Source organism: Rhinoderma darwinii, chromosome 3, assembly GCF_050947455.1.
Source record: "Rhinoderma darwinii isolate aRhiDar2 chromosome 3, aRhiDar2.hap1, whole genome shotgun sequence".
NCBI lineage: Eukaryota > Metazoa > Chordata > Amphibia > Anura > Rhinodermatidae > Rhinoderma > Rhinoderma darwinii.
This window is the reverse complement of record NC_134689.1, coordinates 368,179,934-368,202,276: the sequence shown is the minus strand read 5'-3', so window position 1 is coordinate 368,202,276 and position 22,343 is coordinate 368,179,934. Positions and strand designations below refer to the sequence as shown.

The 22,343-nt window shown below is 43.1% G+C and overlaps 1 protein-coding gene across 4 annotated transcripts in view; it reads left to right on the top strand.

Moving 5' to 3' along the window:
* OGDH (oxoglutarate dehydrogenase) overlaps nt 1–22,343 on the top strand; it is a 58,786-nt gene that overhangs the window by 5,783 nt on the left and 30,660 nt on the right. For 3 of the 4 annotated variants that reach the window (XM_075858655.1, XM_075858654.1, XM_075858657.1), the window contains exon 2: nt 8,964–9,219. In XM_075858655.1, coding sequence (XP_075714770.1) covers nt 8,998–9,219 — 222 coding nt within the window. In that variant the 5' untranslated portion in view covers nt 8,964–8,997. Of the gene's footprint in view, nt 1–8,963; nt 9,220–22,343 lie in introns of those variants that run through there. The other variant, XM_075858658.1, reaches the window with a different exon arrangement.

The window sequence follows — 22,343 nt, the reverse complement described above, 5'->3', positions numbered from 1 at the left end:
GACCATGTAAGTAGAAAACGGCGTATCCTGTGGATAGACAATAAATGTTCCTGATGGGAAACCCCCTTTAGGCCGGGTTCCCATGTAGCGTAAACGTTGTTAAATTATTCAGCGGTGCAGAATTTAATTCCGCAGCATGTCAATTTATGCTGCGTTTTTGTTGTTTTTTTTTTCCATTGCGGACATTTTGCATTGAATTCAATGGGGATGCAAAACCCACAACAGAAAGCCACGTTTTGCGACAGGTTCGCAGCAATTCCGCCGCAAGAAACGCAACTCGGGGGGAAAAAATATATCTTACACTTAGTCAGGAGTTTGTTTCTTCCGCCAGGCCGGCCTCCTGGGATGACGTTTCATACCATGTGACCGCTGCATCCAATCACAGGCTGTAGCGGCAGTCACATGGGATGAAACGTCACCCCAAGAGGCCGAACTGGATGATGCCAGAGGGCGGTCTTCCTGGGATGACACTTCATTCCACGTGACAGCCGCTGCAGCTAGGTGCTGCGGTTTTCCGCAGCAGACTTTCAGGGGGAAAAACTGCACCACGGTTTGGTGCGGTTTTTCGCCTGTAATTCCCTGGAGCGCACAGGATGCTGCGTGCTGTTGCGCAGCGTATCTGCCCCATGTTAACTCAGCCATAATGTAAGGTAGTCTGATATGAAATGTCTGTGGTAGTGTACCAGACCTTGCGTATCAGTTATAATTCCTCTGCAGACGAGGCCTGGTTTATGCTCTTCAGTCCTGTGTGTGTCCTTCCCTGAAGGTCAGGTCTATATTCCCGGTGCGAGCACAGCCATCAATGCACGAGCAAACCGATGTATACTGGTTCAACTTCCAGACGCACTTCCCGTCAATTCAGACCTTCCTATAGAATGGCATGTATGAAGTAGTGCCTGGTATAAACCTGGTATGTTACTTGTATTGGTTGGCATGCGGTGCCATACGCTGTGTAATCCCACAGGAGCTGCGCACGTTGGTAGTTATTGTTACTGCAGCCCTATGCTTTTATGAGTAATTCTAACTGAGGTAAGAAAAACAAGAAAAATGAAACCGCAAATGTAAAGCAGAAGCAAATCCCATCTGGGAAGCAGGGGACAACCACTATGACTACTAGAATGGTTTTCACAGGGAAGGCGTGCATGATGACACCAATACAGTCATATTGGTTCTCAGTAAGCAGTTTGTGAAAGCGAAGTGACCACTGTGGGCGCTTTAATGGTGGCCATATTGGTTGTCACCCTACTTTCCCTCCTATAGCAGATGGATACTAAAGCGTTCAAAAGAAAAGTACCGCTCAGACTTGTATTTTTTCCTTTACTCTTGAGGGAAAATATTTTTTTGTGTTGTAAAGTTTTCACAGAGCCCAAACAGGACTTAATTGGAGGCGCTTGGTCAATGCACTTGTTCACGATGGAAAAAATGTGCATCTCCCATAAGTATAACGTGACCAACATGAGCGATAACTGGGGAATGTAGTGTTCATAACATAATTAACTTGTTTTTTAAGCTGACTAATCTCTATGATGTGGTAAACCAAAACTGAAGGAACCCATCATACAGCTATTGACTTCTAATGTAAATAAAAATACAAGGCAGGTTACACACCAGGTTATTGTCCAGACCACAGACATGAGGAAATGGAGACTGTTGGGGTTAGGTACTGAATTCCTTGGGGGGGGGGTTTTGGAAATTTGCCCTGAACACCGTCAGGCCCCATGCACACGAACGTGCTTTTGTGGCTGCAATTCCCCCGAAAATCCACGGGAGAATTGCTGCCCCATTCATTCATATGTGGCCATGCACGTGACCGTGGTTTCTATGGCCCCGGAGCCCGGACCGCAGAAAGAACGGGAAAGCCTTATTACGGCCGTGTTCTGCGGTCCGGGCTCATTGAAAATAGTGGCCGTGGCCATGTGCACAGCTTGCGGCTGACACTCCGTGGCCGGCCGGCCCGAAAATCATGGCGGTGCACATGGGTACAGTCGTGTGCATGAGGCCTTAGGTTTCGTGTCCAGAGGTTGCAGTTACACGATTATGGCTGATGTGTCTACTTTCTTGTCTTAAGACATAATGGGCAATTGGATTAAAAAGAAAAAAAAAAAAGCAACCAAACATGGAGTTTCCAGTGCTTAAGGCTACAGGCCTGAAGAATTCAGTTGCACCACTCACGGTTCTCATAACTATTATGATATCACTTTGTGTTCTGTGTTGCCATAGGGGCTTTTCGTAGATCCAAATCACCAGTCCTCAGGAGTAAAGCTGACTATTCTCAATGGATTAGTATTGGCAGCTGTAATGTGTACAAATTCAACCCGATTGTCCCCCAATATCTGCTGTTGGGGGGGGGGGGGGGGGTGAACATTTGATTTTAACATGGCCGATCCTTTCTTACCTGCAAGATAAGCACTGTCAGAGGTGCCTGGCAGTGGCATATTCTACTCCACCTATTGCAACCAACATGCATGTTAGGTAGGGCTGGGCAATTAATTGAAATTCATCTTGCGGATTTAGGATTTATCAATTATTTTCTCCCTGTTGAAACTGTATCTTCAGGACGCAGATACAGTTGAAGCCTAAGGTAGAGCAGGCGACCGTGAGGTCTCTGTTCTACCATTCACCATGTATCGCCGGACATGAGGCAGTGATGTCATCGCGTCTGTCTGGGCTGTGCCGCACAGACCTGAGGAGCAGGCTCGGGGAATAAATATTAATTCAATGGCGTAGCATGCAAATAGGGGGTGTGGCCTTCATAATTGTTCGTTAATCGTAATTGAGGTTAAATGTTCAATTAATCGTGATTTTTATTTAGGACATAATTGCTCAGCCCTAATGTCTGGCCTCTTTCACACAACAGTATTTTGCATCAGTTTTTGTAAGCCAAAACCAGGAGTTGGATGCAAAACACAGAAGAGATGCAGAGTCTTTTCATTACGCTTTTTCTCTGTGTAGGTTCCACTTCTAGTTTTAGTTTCCAAATGCTGATGCAAAACACTGCCATGTGAAAGTGACTGATCCGACCATGCATGTGTATGAGGGTCAGAACACTAAAATGATGCCACAGGGTAATGGGGTGGGAGTTGAGAAGGTAGCTTGAGGATATAAGGACAAACATACTTACAAAGAAATCAACTAATACAGTATGTACTTACACTTGTGATGGACATGAGATCCACAGACCATCTTCATTCCTTGTTTCCATGGCGGAATTATCACACTGATTCGGAATTCGAATGAAGACTCATAATAATTCTTCAATAGGAAACTGCCCTGTTGTTCTACCGAGGCAGAATTTTTAGTGGACAGAATTGCAAACAGTTTGCTGAAAAAAAAAGTGACTTGTCAATTCTTGTCGCAGTCACTGTGGGGTATTCCGGAAATGGGGCTAATTTGCGTGCAGAAACACTGCAGTTTTAACTCCAAAATCGTGGCAGAAATCCAAGGGTGGATTTCTGCCACGGTTTCTCGGCCAATTTAAAAAAATCTGCCCTGTGAATATAGCATAAGTGTATGGAATCCGTCTAATGTCTGCTCGAAAATTTGGATCGGACAGGTTAGATTTCTGGCCAATCCTTTGTTTCCAAGAGATGAGCGGCACCAGAGGTATCTGACAACCTCTTCATCCCAATCCCCCCATAGAAGTCACATGTTCATGCGACTGGATTCTTCAGCCTACAGCTGTCATATATTTGGAGCATTGATCAGTGTATCACATAATGCTGGAAATTTGAGTTCTGCTGTAAAGTATTGAACTTGAAGGCTGCGCGTAAGCAACTCAATTGGATACTTCCACTAACTGTTTATTAAAACTGTAAACTTTAATGGTGTGCTTTAAAACTTCATCATCTCAGTGTCACGCCATGAACAAAAAAGGTGTACAATAAAATATTTTTCCAGGGACTAGCAGTAGCTTACATTTCCTGACTCTTTAGATGTAGGACAAATTGCGAAGGTGCTAATCTATTATATATTTTGGAAAGTTTGTTTGAAGCCCGATTTTTCATTGGTTTGAAAGCAGTCCATGTGACCACTGCAGCCTGTGATTGGCTGCAGCGGTCACATGGGATGAAACGTCATCCCCGGAGGCTGGACTGGAGGAAGAAGCAGGAGTTCTGGGTAAATTAACTTTTAACTCCAGCGGTAGTCACTGTCCCGGGTGCTGAAAGAGTTACTTCCGATCAGTTCACTGTCCAGGGTGCTGAAAGAGTTACTATCCCCTGACGTCGCCCAGCAACGCTCCCGTAATTACGGGTGCACACACGTAGCCACCCGTAATTACAGGAGCCCCATAGACAACTTCCATCACAGTTTTCACGGATCCGTGTGTCCGTGATTGGAACCGTGTGCTTCCCGTGTGTACTCCATGTACACTTCCGTGTTTCAGTTTCCGAGAGGAAACTGAAACCCGTTCACACTATGTACACAATATTGTGAGTGCCGCACATGCTATTCCCTGTCCAGCGGTCCTCACTGTCCAGGGTGCTGAAAGAGTTACTGCCGATCAGTGCAACCCCTTAACTCTTTCAGCAACCTGGACAGGGAATACCATGACCGGCGCTCACAATATAGATTAATGGTTCATTAATTAATGGTTCACCCGCAACAAAAAGAAAGTTACTACTTACCCAGAACTCCCTGCTTGCGTGCTTCTTCCTCAAGTCCGGCCTCCTGAGATGACGTTTCAGACCATGTGACCACTGCAGCCAATCACAGGCTGCAGCGGTCAAATGGACTGTCGCGTCATCCAGGGAGGTCGGACTGGATGTCAGAAGAGGGAAGCGTCACCAAGACAACGGCCGGGGTACCTATGAACTTATTTTTCTTAATATCGCTGCGTTCCAGCACTAATCAGCAGCCTCTTCTCTCTATCAGTGCTGACAGAGTGAAGGGGCTACCGATTAGTGCAGTATCTGTCTGTAGGTGTACCTCTGCCCGCCCGTTGCTAGGCAACGACTCTGTCGCACACGGATGCCTTCCGTGTGCCTTCAGTTTTTTTTGACGGGCCCATTGACTTCCATGGACCTCACCGTCATGGAATCTCGGACCAAAGTAAGACATGCTCTACTTTTGTCGGAACAGAGCAACGGGACCGTCAAAAAAACTGAAGTGTGCATGGCCCCATTGAAATGAATGGTTCAGGGTGCTAGCCGTCTAAAAAACGGCTAGCACCCTGAAGAAAAAGACTGTCGCAATGCCGGGTTTAAAAGCTAGTATTGATATATTCAACAGGGTAAAGGAGCTTATGTACGCTCCTATTTACTCTCTTAGGTCCTGTTCACATTGGCGTCGTGCTCCGTTTTGGGTTTCCGTTCATCTATTCCGTCAGAGGAACCGATGAATGGAAACTATCGCTTCTGTTTGCATTACCATTCATTTCAAAGGTTAATGCTTCCGTTTCAGTTGGTTTCTGTTCTGTAAAGTTAGGTTTTTTTTCACGGAAACCGTAACGTAGTCAACTATGCTATTGTTTCCATAGGTTCTGTTCGGCTTTCTATTCCTCTGACGAAATAGATGAACGGAACCCGACGCTGATGTGAACAGGCCATTAGGCTGGGTTGTTTTTGTGGATAACCCCATGTCTCTAGGGCCGGGTTCCCATGTAGTGCAAACGCTGCAGAATTTCCGCAACAGAATTCTGTGTGGAAATTCCGCAGCATTTACAGTAGCAACAAGTGGACGAGATTTAGAAAATCTCATGCCCACACTGCGGCAAAAAAACAGCGTAAACGTTACTAAATTGACCTGCGGTGTGGAATTTAATTTCGCAGCATGTTAATTTATGCTGCGTTTTTGTTGATTTTCTGTTACGGGTTTTCCTCATTGAATTCAATGGGGATGCAAAACCCGCAACAGAAAGCCAAGTGTTGCAACTTTTGCAGTGGAATCATAGCGATTCCGTCGCAACTCGGGGGGAAAAAAAAAACATACTTACCCAGAACTCTCTCTCTTCCTGCAGTCTGGCCTCCTGGGGTGACTATGCATCCCGTGTGACCACTCCAGCCAATTACAGGCTGCAGCGTCACGTGGCCTGCAACGTCATCTTAGGAGGCCGGACTACGCGCAGATAAGAGGGAGGGGGTAAGTGTGAACGTTTTGTGTTTTGGGTTTTTTAAGCGATGCTTTACGCAGCGGAAATTCCAACTGAAAACGGATGGAAGGTGCTGAAGGTTCCAGGTCAAATACTCTGTGCTGTTTTTTTGTCGGAACCCGGCCTAAAGGGGGTTTCATTAGCCGTAACAAAAAAACGCACCATGTGAACCCAGCCTTTTAAGTATTAAAGACAACCTTTCATAATTGTCTTAGTGAGACGTTTCCTGTAACGGTAATTTTTACTTCATAATCAATTATTGAGACTCACGAGTTGAATTCACCGCTCGTCGTCCTATAACTCATTGATATACTAGTCAGCATTCTACATGGATTGTGCTTGAAAGTTAGATGTTACTCCATTCAGGCTCCCTACGTGTTTCACCACACAAAGTGGCGTCTTCAGGGGAGAAATGCTGTAAAATACACCTTTTAAATAACACCGATCACATTGATTGATGTGAGGTCCACATTGGTGTGGGGGTTAGGTTAGCTGAGCAGGTCAGATAGATCTTATGGGCACTTGTGCAGGAAATGACTTCTTCCACCTTCCACTGACATTTATCACGTTAATTGCATTTTTATGTTTCTAACTTGGAAAAAATATATATCTGCTCAAGAGATGATGTCTTATAACCAGCATGCTCCTTCCGTACCTCATTTCTAAGTGCATAGACGGCCATGTCGTAGATATTTGTCAGTGCACGTTTGGCTTCCGTTATGGTTTTAAAGGGGTTTTGCCATCACTATCTGCTCGGTGCGGGTTTGACCCACTGATCCTGAGAATAAAGGAGCTGCGTCCCCTGCGCCACCGGCTATGTGGGAAACTGCAGCTCAGCACCATTTACTTGATCGGAGCTGGGAGCGCCGCTGTGCAGGAAAAAACAGTGGGGGAATGGTGGAATTCCAGGGGTCAGACACCCACCGATCAGAAAGTCCTATACTAGTGATATACCATTACTTTATGAAGTGGGAATGAAATCTCTTAAACTCTTTACTTTCTGATCGACTTTCTGTTGGTGAATCACATAAATAGCAAATACTGAATTAATCAGATTAATCTTTTTTTTATTTTATATATATATATATATATATATATATATATATATGGGACTGCTGGGAATTTGAAGCCCCTTTCTCAGCAGACACCGACTGTGTTACAACATCCAGTAGTTGCAGTCAGTCCGTTTAATGACTGCAACCGATCGCTGGCATGTCCTATTATTTGACATGCCAGAAGATATTGTGTGTTTGGGGGAGGCACTGAGACCGCCAATGTCACTAAATTAAGGAACTGAGCCTCTTCTTGTTCGCATAATACAAACTGCTGTAAATAGTGGACCAATGTTCTGTCGGGTGACCGTACAGTTTTGCTGCTCTACATATAAGCTGAATGAATGCTTGGCTTGTAAATGAAGTCCAATAATATGAATGTATTAGAAAATTGCTTTTTATGCCATTGTCTAATAAAATTAAAACAAATCGCCCTTGTGAGTCTACTCGGCTTGTATAGAGCTGCACAGTATATTCCAGGGAAATCGAGATCTCTGTGGACTTACTATTTGGTCATCTCTGGTGCATATTCCACAATGCTGTATCAGTCAGGTCTCATGACCAACCCGGGTATAATCTTAGTTATTTTTTAAACCTTTTTTTATTTTGGAAATTTTCACCACGAAAAGAAACAAGTGTAAGTTTTGGCTCGCAGTCAATAAAGATCAATCGTAGTGAAAGTCAATACAGTAGATGATGCGATGTTTATAACAACCAATTGTAGAGCGCGAATAAATAATTTGACAGGTTTGATGGTGTCTGTAGATAGAATGGGTGCTCCCCATTCTTGGTGACTTTACATTGAATGTGGTTTATTTTCCTATCTTACATAAGACCAATTCTGCAGGGAAATTGCTGCGCATGGAAGTTTCACAACTGACGTGTGACCTGGTGACCATACCCTCACTCGTGATTTACTATTGGACGGTGTTTAATCAACTCTGGCTGATTCATTGGAAACTTATTCCATCTTGCTGAATCTGACAATCTGAGGTTCGGCACCAGCAGAGGTTTACTATACAACAATGGTCATAAATGTGAAATTAACGGGCAACTACTATTGAAAGTTGTGCTGAATCCACAAGGCGGGATTCAGAAGCTACACCCAAGGAAGAAACGAAGCCGTACTATGACCGAGACCTTTTCTGACGACATTTAGGGACAAGATACTGGAGCCAGTTATATCACTCCAGGCGCCATCTTGAACTTTCATAGACACCAATTGAAGATGGGCCGATAAATTGGGCACGTGTTACATTTCTGGCTCCTGGCACATGTCCAGCCTGGCAAACTTCTGGCAGATCCTCTTTAATTGTGGCATTCAGCATCTTGTATCATGCATTTCTGCTATAAGGTGTGTTTTAGTCCAGTCCAGCTGGAAATTTAGGAAGATAATCTCACTCAAGTCTTCATACCTGCATTGATTTTCTTGTACGCTATATTTTATTTCCACTTTGCTGGGGCTAAAGTTGAAATGACGCTGAAGGTTTGCAGTTTCATCCAGTACTGGATGGTTCATGTTAGACTATAGCACGTTTTTACCATAAACCAACAATCCAGTACATTCAATCTAGTACATTCTGCTTTGTGACTGCTGCAGCGACCATTCTTCATTCCCTGTCTCACTGCTATTGTATAAAGTGCTGTGCACACTGTTGGCGAGCACCACGGCTCGATAACATCAAACATATAGCCGTGCCCAGGATAACACGGACTGGTATAGTAATTTTGGATTTGTGATAGTTTTAACAGTATAAAATAGCGTCGGTCTGTACAACGAATGCATCCACTAACTTGTCTTTCCTCCTTTTTTTTTTTTTCAGGTTCTGGTAATCGGCCTCCCACAAGGACACAACCATGTATAGCTTAAGGACTTGTGCTGCTAAACTTAGGCCTTTGACGGCCTCTCAGACTGTTCGATCAATCAAACACAGACGACCTGTGGCCCCAAGGACGTTTCAGCCATTCAGGTGCCTTAGTTCACCTGTGGCCTCAGAGCCTTTTCTTAGTGGGACTAGTTCTAATTATGTGGAGGAAATGTACTATGCGTGGCTGGAGAACCCTAAGAGTGTCCACAAGGTAAGGATGGAGCCGTGCGGTCTTAGGACTGCTATCTACATACTGCAATAAGCATGGGCTGCTGATGGCACAGATCTTATTCTGATTGGAATATGGGAAAAGCAGAAATTTTCACGAAGAGTGACCGGATGTAAAAAGAGGAGATGTGATTTTCTGCACTGACGGGAGGTCACCGGCTGGTATCTGGAAATATGGAGTATGGAATACCACTTCTAGTCATCGCTCCTTGCACCTGATATGCATAATGAATTCATGTCACGTCGGCAAGGTTATTCTTTTACGGCTTGCTGTGTTTTAGCGCTACCTTACATAGGAGGGTCACACTTCAAGGGTGGATATTGCAGGCCACCGTTTGAGAGATATAAAGTGTTCCCAGTCTTTTACTTGTGTGTGTGTGTATGTCGCTGTTGGTGACCATAGAGATGTCTCTGTGGGACCATTGCTGTTCATCAACCTTGTTCTGTACCATCTCAGACAAAAACAGATATGTAAACCAAATCCCTGTCCACATCACCGCTACAAACTTGAACTTGATGTACAGTGAGGGTTGTCACCTCTGCACTGTACGGATTTCTGTGGTGTAAAACATTGACTTCTATCTAGAGAGGTTATCTGGGTTCTAAATTTGCAAATGAGTTCAATTAAGAAATGCTGCAGTAGTTACCTATCCTCTCCCCCGGGAATCCATCGCTGACGCTCTGGGGGCACTCCTGGGGAACGTTTACATGCACGTAGCATGTGACCGATGCAGCAAATCAGATGGTTCAGCGGTCATGTGTTATATTTTTGCCATTATGTCAGAAATATGAATCCTCACCAGAGTCCCGCTGCGCCCTCTGATTGGCTGCAGCAGTCACATGCTGCGTGCTTGTAAACAATCGCCAGAAGTGTCGTCGGAGCGTTAGTGCTCAATCGCCAGCGAAAAGGTTAGGTAAGTACTGCTTCTTGTCTTAATTTATGCCTTTTGCAGCCACTGCAAATCATTTTTTTTTTCCAGAACCCGGATAAGCGCTTTAAGATCATAGAGGTTGGATCTGAGCTGGACATCCATGTTATGTCCCCTTACAGCAAGCTTACTGCCACAGATGTCTAGATCATGTATATTCACTATGCACCAGGCATCTGATCCACATTGAGGTAATTTCTCACATGATAATTATCCGACCATGACCAGTAACTAGGACGGAGGAGGCAACACGTACTCACCCGTAATGGGCTTATTACAGTAGTAATTGCAGGTTTTATCGAAGCAGAGGTTTCATGGATGAATAACATATATATCATGGTTTGATATTAAAAACTGGGAAGAGTTTCCTGTAGTTCCGTTCACTAGAAGGGATTTCTGCATGAAATGGTATCCAATATACCCAATCTCCCTCCTCTCCCTGGCCAATGTTGGCACTGGTTTAATGAGACCGTTTCTAAAACACAAATATAGGAAAAATGATTCTCAAAAGGCCCCTGTTATAGGGCAGCACCACTTTTGTGAAGCCTTGAATATTGGATCGGACACGGAGACAGGAGTGGTCACCAAACGTTATGACCGCAGCCGGAACTTGCGATTTCTTGCTGACGGGTCATTTTATCGTAGCACTTTCTGGGGCTAACTACTAGAATAGCAGAAATTGTGGGTTGTCACCTCCAGTCCAGCAGGGACCATACATAATACATTTCAGGGGCTTCAGATCACTCAACTAATAGTTGTTTTTTTTTGTACAGAGATGTTCTATTCGTTCCCGAATGCATTATCAATGTATCAGATTCCTCTTGCTTGTTCTGCCCTGTAGGGACTGAGGGGAAGAAGCTGTGGAAAAATTCCTATCCGCAATGCCTTTGTTTTGGAATCCATTAATGAAAATATATTCAGAGATTGCTATTTGTGCAATTCCGTAATATCTGTAAAGTACCTTTTACTAGGCGTAGTAGTTCTGGGATGTACGACTAGGCCTTTATTGATCATGGATAGCATTATTGGTTGCAATTAGTCCTCTAAAATCTTTCAATTCTCATAGCAAGACCAGAGGTATTGAATCCTTTTTATTTGCAGGACTTTTCCAATTGCAAACACATGCTGAGCGATGTGAAACGATGGGTGCACTGCCCACCAGAGCTCATGTAGACAATGTCTCCTACACCGGGTTTGCCCACTTCTTTATATAGTACTGTTTGTTTAGTGTCCCTTTGTCTCACCCAACCCCCAAAATGTATTTAGCTGTTGCTTAAAGAGTCTCTGTCACCACATTATAAGTGGCTTATCTTGTACATGATGTGATCGGCGCTGTAATGTAGATTACATCAGTGGTTTTTATTTAGAAAAACGATCATTTTTGACGGTTATGACCTATTTTAGCTTTATGCTAATGAGTTTCTTAATGGACAACTGGGCGTGTTTTACTATTACAGTCCACCTTTCTAGAATGTCTGCTGCTGTTTTATCTATACTGTAAGTGTCCATTCAGATGTTGCGGTCAAGCTGCATCCGCATTAAAATAATGTTAAGATACAGATTAAACCGCAACGTCTGAATAGATCCTAGGCATCCATAAAAAGTAAGGTCTTGTATCGTTTTCTTCTGTCAAGTTTTTACAAATTCTTTTCAGCCTTCTCTTAAAGCGGTTGTCCGGGATCAAAGAAGTATATTTTAGATATGTTCTGTTTTATAGAAGCCGCAAATCAATATAGATTTAGGGCCCGTTCACTCATTGTGCTCCCCCTTTCATAAACCTAAAACATTGTGCGCAAGGCTGTAGTACAAATCCGTAATATAGAAAGCTATAGGTCCATACTGTACCTCTTGTGTTCATTGGATATACCTTTTCTCACGGTTTTATGTCGAAAAATACAATGCTGTATTAGAGGTTTTTCCCCCCTAGAGCATTGCATCTGGGGAAGAAAACTGCCATGTAGGCACCATACATAGGCGCACAAGGGTGCCCTCCGGTGCATCATATGGAACTGTAGGGACTTCATGTGCCACCATACAGACTCTGGACACAGGGCTTGGCTTTATGCATGAGGTTTGCATGATTAGTCTGTATAGTGGTCACAAAAGACCTGGAGCTGAATAGGTACAGCGCCAATTCTATAGGTCACAGCGGTATTGTGACAATGTTGGCGTATAGAGCGTTTTATATAAAGGGCTGACCCTCATCTGTAGTTCTTGGGTTTACAGAAGCGGGGCACAGCTGGTGAATGGGCCAACATTTTTGGGAAAAGCTGGATTATAACATGGAAGCTGCTATAGCTCTCACTTTTTTTTTTTTATTTTATATAATTATGTGGAAATGGGCAAGAATTTTGAGTCTGGTGACTGCCTTGTTTCACGTGATCCTATAGACCATTGTTTTTCACCTTTGTCACTAAATAATGTGTTTGCATGTGTATAGGTAACATAGTAAAATAGTAAGTGAGGCTAAAAAAGACAGAAGTCAATCCAGTTCAGCCTATGATCCTGTACGTTACTAGGTTATTGGCCGTGAGGTACGAGAGGAATTGCTGATCAATAGCCCAAGGTTGCAGGTTGCTAGTGCGATTATATGGAGGTACAGAGTTATCTACAGTAATGTTCCTTATCTTTATATGAAGGTCCTCCTGTAGTTCCCGCCAGTGAGAGGTTAAACTGGTTTAGACAAGCTGAAACGCAGGGACTACTGATAGGGACTGTGACTTTAGATTGTGGGAGGGATGAAGCTTTACATACCTGTCATATGTGTTCAACCTTCAAGTTCGGAACATTCATATATACGTTTAGACATTGAAATCAGGTGTAACGTGCCAGTACTTTAACAATGGAGAATGGAGTGATCTGCGCCGCAGGCATATTCTACAGTAACTATAAGAAAACGGCCAACGATAACCCTCATCCCTTAGACCAATATCACTGATGTTTGGTCCGACGGATGGAACCTGGTTGCACTAGGAGGTTCCTATAAAGAGGAGAAAGTGATTATTGTGGGTATCAAAAAATTTAGTATTGTGTGACATGGGTATCTCTCCTAAACTTTGGCACGCATACGAATAAGCTATTTATAAGCAGAGGCCACATTATGATGTCTTACATACATGTAATTTATACTGACCTTCCATATTGGCATCACACCGCTTGGCCACAGAACCATGCAAGATTGATTTCCAGTTTGGCAAAGGATTAGTAATTATTTTTTGTAACTGGCGCCAAGCGGTTTCATCAATCACGTAACGGCCAATGGCGGTTATCGCACCTTGTCACCAACTTTACAAAGCTGCCAAAGTCCTATAGTAGGGTCTCGTGCACTTGGCAGAGCACTGTAATCTGTCATCCGATAAAACATGGCACCATTTTTTTTTTTTTCTGAGATTTGGCATGAAATTGTTGGTATATTCAGGTACAGTATGGCATCAGAGTTCTGGGGGTGACTATGACTCCATACAACTCTGAGGTAGTACTGAGCTGTAATATGGTCTGAATTATGTTAATTTCAGTAGAAGCCGTATTGGGGATTGACCTTCTTAACCCCTTAAGGACGCAGCCTAGTTTGGGCCTTAAGGCTCAGAGCCCATTTTTCAAATCTGACATATTTCACTTTATGTGGTAATAACGTCGGAATGCTTAAACCTATCCAAGCGATTCTGAGATTGTTTTCTCGTGACACTTTGGGCTTCATGTTCGTGGTAAAATTTGGTCGATATATTCAGTCTTTATTTGTGAAAAATTGCAAAATTTAGAGAAAATTTACAAAAAATAGCATTTTTCAGAATTTAAATGCATCTGCTTGAAAAACAGACGGTTATACCACCCAAAATAGTTACTAGTTCACATTTCCCATATGTCTACTTTTCATTGGCATCGTTTTTTGAACATTCTTTTATTTTTCTTGGACGTTACAAGGCTTAGAACATAAACAGCAATTTCTCATATTCTTAAGAAAATTTCAAAAGCCTTTTTTTGAAGGTGCCAGTTCAGTTCTGAAGTGGATTTGAGGGGACTATGTGTTAGAAACCCCCATAAAACACCCCATTTTAAAAACTAGACCCCTCAAAGTATTCAAAACAGCATATAGAAAGTTTTTTAACCCTTCAGGCATTTCACAGGAATTAAAGCAAAGTGGAAATTAAATTTGCAAATTTCATTTTTTCTGCTGAATTTCAATTTTATTCAATTTTTTTTTAGTAACAGAGAAGGTTTTACCAGAGAAACACTACTAAATATGTATTGTCCAGATTCTGCAGTTTTTAGAAATGTCCCACATGTGGCCCTACTGCGCTCGTGGACTAAAACACAAGCCCTAGAAGCAAAGAAGCACCTAGTGCATTTTGAGGCCTCTTTTTTATTAGAATATATTTTAGGCAGCATGCCAGGTTTGAAGAGGCGTTGAGGTATCAAAACAATGGAAACCCACCAGAAGTGACCCCATTTTGGAAATTACACCCCTCAAGGAATTCATTTATGGTTTTTGTTATCATTTTGACCGCACAGTTTTTTCACAGCACCTATTTGAATTGGGCTGTGAAATGAAAAAAATGATATTTTTTCCAATAAAATGTCATTTTTGATCAAATTTTCTTATTTTCACAGGGAACAACATACCCCATTTTGTTGCCCAATTTGTCCTTAGTGCGGCAATACCCCATTTGTGGTGATAAACTGCCGTTTGGGCCCATGGGAGGGCTCAGAAGGAAAGGAGCGCTATGTGTTTGTTGGAGTCCAGATTTTGCTGGATTGGTTTTCGGGTGCCATGTCGCATTTGCAGAGCCCCAGAGGTATCAAAGCAATGGAAACCCACCAGAAGTGACCCCATTTTGGAAACTACACCCCTCAAGGAATTCATTTATGGTTTTTGTTATCATTTTGACCGCACAGGTTTTTCACAGCACCTATTTGAATTGGGCTGTGAAATGAAAAAAATTATATTTTTTCCAATAAGATGTCATTTTTGATCAAAATTTCTTATTTTCACAGGGAACAACATACCCCATTTTGTTGCCCAATTTGTCCTTAGTGCGGCAATACCCCATTTGTGGTGATAAACTGCCGTTTGGGCCCATGGGAGGGCTCAGACGGAAAGGAGCGCTATGTGTTTGTTGGAGTCCAGATTTTGCTGGATTGGTTTTCGGGTGCCATGTTGCATTTGCAGAGCCCCAGAGGTATCAAAGCAATGGAAACCCACCAGAAGTGACCCCATTTTGGAAACTACACCCCTCAAGGAATTCATTTATGGTTTTTGTTATCATTTTGACCGCACAGTTTTTTCACAGCACCTATTTGAATTGGGCTGTGAAATGAAAAAAATGATATTTTTTCCAATAAGATGTCATTTTTGATCAAAATTTCTTATTTTCACAGGGAACAAAATACCCCATTTTGTTGCCCAATTTGTCCTTAGTGCGGCAATACCCCATTTGTGGTGATAAACTGCCCTTTGGGCCCATGGGAGGGCTCAGAAGGAAAGGACCACCATTTGGCCTACTGGAGCTTTTCTGGTGCTAAGTCATGTGTGCAGAAGCCCCTGAGGTACCAGTACAGTTGAAACCCCCGAGAAGTGACCCCATTTTAAAAACTACACCCCTTAAGACATTCATCTAGAGGTGTAGTGAGCATTTTGACCCCACAGGTACTGTGTAAAAGATAATGCGCAGCAGATGGTGCAGTGTGAGATTTGCAATTTTATATATGTATATGCCATTTCAGTGTCCAATATAGTGTGCCCAGCATGCGCCACCGGAGATATACACCCCTTAAATTGTAATGTGGGTTCTCCTGGGTACGACAATACCCTACATGTGGCTGTTATCAGCTGCCTGGGCATACGGCAGGGCTCAGAAGGGAAAGATGAGGGGGGTAAGCTGTGCGGAGTGCATCAGGGTAAATTGAAAATCAAGGGATGTATGATACATTTTAAAACAATCTTTTATACAGAGCCCTGGTTTTTCGGGACACGTGTCACATTGGTATATTGTGTTCTTCCTTATCCCCCTCTTATAGCAGACTCTGCACCTCTTTTGACTCTTTCCCTTTCCACCGGTTTGGGGACCTTCTCCTGGAAAGTGTTGCCCTGGTACGATGCGCCCCCCCTTCCTGGTCCCTAAAGATTAGATCTTGAAATTCCAGGAAAGTTCCCCTCTGGCCTGCACATCGACGTAGCACATACGCATTGTACAAAGCCATCTGTATGATGTGCCCGGCCAGCTTCTTATACCTCACCGCATGGCGCTGTAGGGCTTCAGGACTTGATTTGACAAGTCCATCCCTCCCATGTACCTATTGTAGTCCAGGATGCAGTCTGGTTTGGGGGTGGCCTTTCCTTCATATATCCTAAATCTGTAGGTATACCCTGATGCACTCTCGCAGCTTATACATCTTCACGCCATACCTTGCCCTCTTACCTGGCAGGTACTGGCGGAATTGAACCCTCCCTTTAAAATGTACCAGGGACTCATCAATAGAAAAACACTTCTCGGGGGTGTATGCTTGGGAAAACCGGGCACTGGAACGGTCTAATAGGGGTCTCCGTTTATACAAACGGTCAAAACTGGGGTCATCTCGGAGTGGGCACGGCTCATTATCAGTATAATGTAAGAAGCGAAGTATTGCCTCATTTATTTATTTTTTTAGGTTCCAGTTCATTTCTGAAGTTGCTTTGAGGGGCCCATATATTAGAAACCCCTATCAAACACCCCATTTTAGAAACTAGACCCCTCAAAGTATTCACAACAGCATTTAGAAAGTTTATGAACCCTTTAGGTGTTTCACAGAAATTTAGAGCAAAGTAGAGGTGACATTTACTCTTTTTATACCATTTTTTTTATAACACAAAAGGATTTATCAGAGAAACGCAACTCAATACTTATTGCCCAGATTCTGCAGTTTAGAGAAATATCCCACATGTGGCCCTCGTGCGGTAATGGACTGAAGCACCGGCCTCCGAAGCAAAGGAGCACCTAGCGGATTTTGAGCCCTCTTTTTTATTAGGCACCATGTCCGGTTTGAAGAGGTCTTGTGGTGCCAAAACATTGGAAACCCCCCAAAAGTGACCCCAATTTGGAAACTAGACCCCTTGAGGAATCCATTGTAGTTTTCATGGGGTGCATGCGGCTTTTTGATCAGTTTTTATTCCATTTTTAGGTGGCGTGGTGACTAATAAACAGCAATTCTACTATTGTTTTTGTATACTTTTTTTTTTACAGCGTTCACCGTGCGCTATAAATGATATATTAACTTTATTCTGCGGGGCGATACGATCACGGCGATACCAGATGTTTATAGTTTTTTTTTATGTCTTATGGCGTTTGCACAATAAAATACGTTTTGTAAACAATCATTCACTTTTTGTGTTACCTTATTCTAAGAGCCATAACGTTTTTATTTTTCAATCAATAAAGCCGTGCGAGGACTTATTTTTTGCGTAACGAACTGTAGTTTCAATCAGGACAATTTTTAGGTACATGCGACTTTTTGATCTCTTTTTATTCCATTTTTTGGGAGGTGAAGTGACCAAACAATTGTGATTGTGGTACGGTTTATTAATATTTTTTTTTACGGCGTTCACCGTGCGGGATAAATAACAAAATAATTTTGTAGTTCAGGCCGTTACGGACGCGGCGATACCAATTATGTATAGTTTATTTGTTTGTTTATATATTTTTATTAATAATAAAGGCCTGATAAGGGAAAAAGTGGGACTTTTACTTTTATTACTTTTAAAACTTTTATTTTCTTATTTTTACACATCTTTTTTTAACTTTTTTTTTACTTTATTACTTTGTCCCACTAGGGGACATGAGGGCAGGAGGCCCTGATCGCTATTCTAATACACTGCACTACATGCGTAGTGCAGTGTATTAGAACTGTCAGCTACTCACTGACAGCAAGCATAGTGGGTCCTGACGTTGTCAGGACCCACTAGGCTTCCGTCTATGGCATAGCCGGACGCCATTGTTTGGTGTCCGGTTGCCATAGTCACCATCGCCGGCCGCTATCGCGTAGCAGGCCGGCGATGGCAGCTTAACCCCTAAAAAGCCGCGATCTCTATAGAACGCGGCTTTTAAGGGGTTAATCAGCGGGGACACAGCGATCGGTCCCCGCTGTAGGAGCTGTGACAGCTGCTGAACAAGACAGCAGCGTCACAGCTCCTGTATGTGTCGGGAGGACGGCCGAAACGGCCGTTACTCCCGAGACGTACTATTACGGCATGGAGCGCGAACGATACAGCTGCCATGACGTAATAGTACGTCAAGGAGCGGGAAGGGGTTAAAGAGGCTCTGTCACCAGATTTTGCAACCCCTATCTGCTATTGCAGCAGATCGGCGCTGCAATGTAGATTACAGTAACGTTTTTATTTTTAAAAAACGAGCATTTTTGGCCAAGTTATGACCATTTTTGTAGTTATGCAAATGAGGCTTGCAAAGTCCAAGTGGGTGTGTTTAAAAGTCCAAGTGGGCGTGTATTATGTGCGTACATCGGGGCGTTTTTACTACTTTTACTAGCTGGGCGTTCTGACGAGAAGTATCATCCACTTCTCTTCAGAACGCCCAGCTTCTGGCAGTGCAGATCTGTGACGTCACTCACTTCCTGCCCCAGGTCCTGCATCGTGTCAGACGAGCGGGGACACATCGGCACCAGAGGCTTCAGTTGATTCTGCAGCAGCATCAGCGTTTGCAGGTAAGTAGCTACATGGACTTACCTGCTAACGCCGATGCTGCTGCTGAATCAACTGAAGCCTCTGGTGCTGATGTGTCCTCGCTCGTCCGACACGATGCAGGACCTGGGGCAGGAAGTGAGTGACGTCACAGATCTGCACTGCCAGAAGCTGGGCGTTCTGAAGAGAAGTGGATGATACTTCTCGTCAGAGCGCCCAGCTAGTAAAAGTATTAAAAACGCCCCGATGTACGCACATAATACACGCCCACTTTTACTTTTAAACACACCCACTTGGACTTTTGCAAGCCTAATTTGCATAACTACAAAAATGGTCATAACTTGGCCAAAAATGCTCGTTTTTTAAAAATAAAAACGTTACTGTAATCTACATTGCAGTGCCTATCTTCTGCAATAGCAGATAGGGGTTGCAAAATCTGGTGACAGAGCCTCTTTAAAGAGCATTTGTTCTAGTTATACTTCAGTATACAGTCAATAAAAACTGTATTCAGCCTTATCTTTGTCTTGGAAAGTTGGATGATTTGCAGTATCGCTATCATGGCAGCTCTGACAGACATGGTCTCCCAGGTTTCCTTAGGTCCTGAATACCAAATCTGCTTCTTTAAATCTATTAGTCCTTTATTTGAATTAGCTGCTCATCTGCCTTTTTTTTTTTTTCATGGCGGTCACTAATGGGCCTTAGGCTAGGCCACCGCCTTTTCACGGCGACCATGTCTAAGTCCTGCACAGGTGTATGGAGCAGGCTGGAGAGGGTTCTCGGCTGTCTCATGACAGCCAGGCTCCTCTAATGGTAGCGATCGCAGCCATTTAACCCCTTAGATGCCGCAGTCAATAGCGACCGCAGCATCTAAATGGTTTACAGAGGGAGGGGGCTTCCTCTGTCACCCATCGGCGGTCCGCAAATGCGTTTGTGGGTCTCCGATGGGTTGCCATGGCAGCCGGGGGCAAAAAACAAAGGACCCCTGGCCTGCCATGGCTATATACTGCCATGGCAATAAAAATGCTTTGGTATACGAAGTATACCAATCATTTATATATGCGATCGAAAAGCCGCATAGTGTAGTCCCCTAGTGGGACTGAAAAAATAATGATTTGTTATTTTGCCATAAAAAGTAGTTTTATTTAGTAAAAGATAAAAAATAAATAAAACTCACACAGTATCACCTCGATTGTAACCACCCCAAAAATAAAGTTAACATGTTGTTTACACCGCAAGGTGAATGCCATAAAAAATAAAATTGGAATTGCTTTTCTTTTTCTCCCTATTACAACCAGGAAGAAAAAAGTTAATAAAAGTTAATCAAAAATTCTATGTACTCAAATTGTGCTATCGATAAATAGAACTCATGCCACAAAAAAACAAGTCCTCATACAGCTATGTCGATGGATAAATAAAAAAGTTATAGCTCTTTGAATGCGACGAAAACAGAAAAAATGAAGGCCTATAATAGGCTGCTCACTAAGGGGTTAAGGTCGTTTTACACTGCCCCGCCTAGTATCATATGTTGGTGCAGGCCCTGTGAATGTACAGAGCTGAAAGTCACCCTGTTACCATGCAGGCCAGTTCTTGCTGGAACAAATAGCGCGTCATCTGGACTGGCGAGGCGCCAGCTTGCAAAGGGAAAGCCACTCGCAAAAGGGGTTGGGTCAGTTTATTAACATGCAGACATTAACCCTTAATTTTCTTTGATTTCTACTCCGATTTATTCCCTTCACCAGCTACTTTTGCATACAGCCTCTAATGCTGTTATGGCTGGGCTTGGACTTTCTAGTTTTATGACTCTTTTGTAAGCCGTACATTTTTTTACACCTTTTAGATACAGTAGATGATATCCGCTCTTGACACATATACGTGTATTCCCCGCTTTGTAATATCCCCGCAACAATTCACATGGATGACCGTGACGATCAATCGCAATAATTGCTCTATCCTCGTTAAAAAGATGATCCGTTCCACCCAATGATCGTTTCATTGCTCGGAATATTTATCAAACCAGCTTCAAAATGTTCCATGGTCTGTGCTAGTTATCTAAGAATTTACATTTGGGTCAATACAAGAGACTAATATTTTTAACTGTGGAAATGATGAGCCCCTTGATAATTATAACAAAATATTGGAAGCCAAAATAAGGCCCAATGATTGGGCAAACAAGCGTTCACATCAACATGTCGGCGATTAGCCGAGAAGACAAGAAACCGCTCGTTTGTCAGCTGATTGAATCTATTAAGCGGCCTATAAAATCATCGTCGTCAGCAGCACGTCTCCCTGTGTACGCAGGATGTGCTGCTGACAGTATGTACACTATATGGGGACATAACGATCGTTCGTCCCCATACAGTTTGATCGGCCAGTGTAAAGGGGCCTTTAAACGAGCGCCAATTGATTTGTAATCTCGTCAATCACCCCGTGTAAACCAACCTGTCAGATTGGCTCGCCACTATGTAATGCCTGTTGTTCTTATTGACGCCGTATTGATATGACCCCTTTAACGGGATGAAATAGGCCTATGGTTTTCATCTTTGTACCATAATAATGTAAAAGTTTAAGGATAGACCGTTAAATATCTATTTTGCAGACCAGATCTTTTTGTGGATTTATATCTTTTTATAGGAAATCTGAGTGATAACGACCACCATTACAGATATTCCCAAATAACAAATCTGCCTAGTAATGCAGGGACACATCCGTAACGCCTGTTTAGACTAATTTTCCATTCAGCAGCCTGGGGAAGATGTAATGGCGGCCATGTTGGTTGTCTCAGCTTTCTCAGAAATGTCTATCTATAAAAAGTTTAGTTGTATTATGTAGCTATTCTTTGTTTGGTTAAACCGGGTTAACCGCACCACTGACGTGCTGAAAGGTCTTTAAGAAGGGTATAGGAATTCACATGGTAGCAGTTCCTCAACTTTGCTAGAGGACACAGTGTCCCCTAATGTGACTTGGCAACGCTGAATAGTTCCACAATACAAGCGGAAGTGATTCTCCTTTAACCCTTCCAGGCCGCATGCCAAGACACTGCACATATCCTAGGACCGCTCCACAGTGATTTGTATTGGGCTGTATATTCCTAGGAGTCAGCCGGTTAAGATTAGTGATCGCTGCTGATTTAGACTGACGGTAATTACAGACGCAGCATGTCTGCCTCATCCGACTCCTAGCACCTCCCCCACGCTTTCTCGTGACTTACCCAGATTCTTAAAATAGTGTTAACAACCGAGGGTGGGGACATGAGAGAATTTACCCTTTGCTCAACCTCTGATCTTTTGGGTTTAGTTATTATTTATGGAAGTTTGGCACGCCGGTATGATCCACATAATGATCCCTGTCTTTCGGAGGGCTTCTCATGTAATTTTTTTTTTTTGTATTTACGCCAGTTTAATATCACGTTCAGTCGTTGTGTTAACAGAGGCAAGTTTAATGGCTTTTTTTTGCTGCGATTATCGCAAAATCATAGCTAAAATGCTGCGTTTACACAAAATCACACAATTT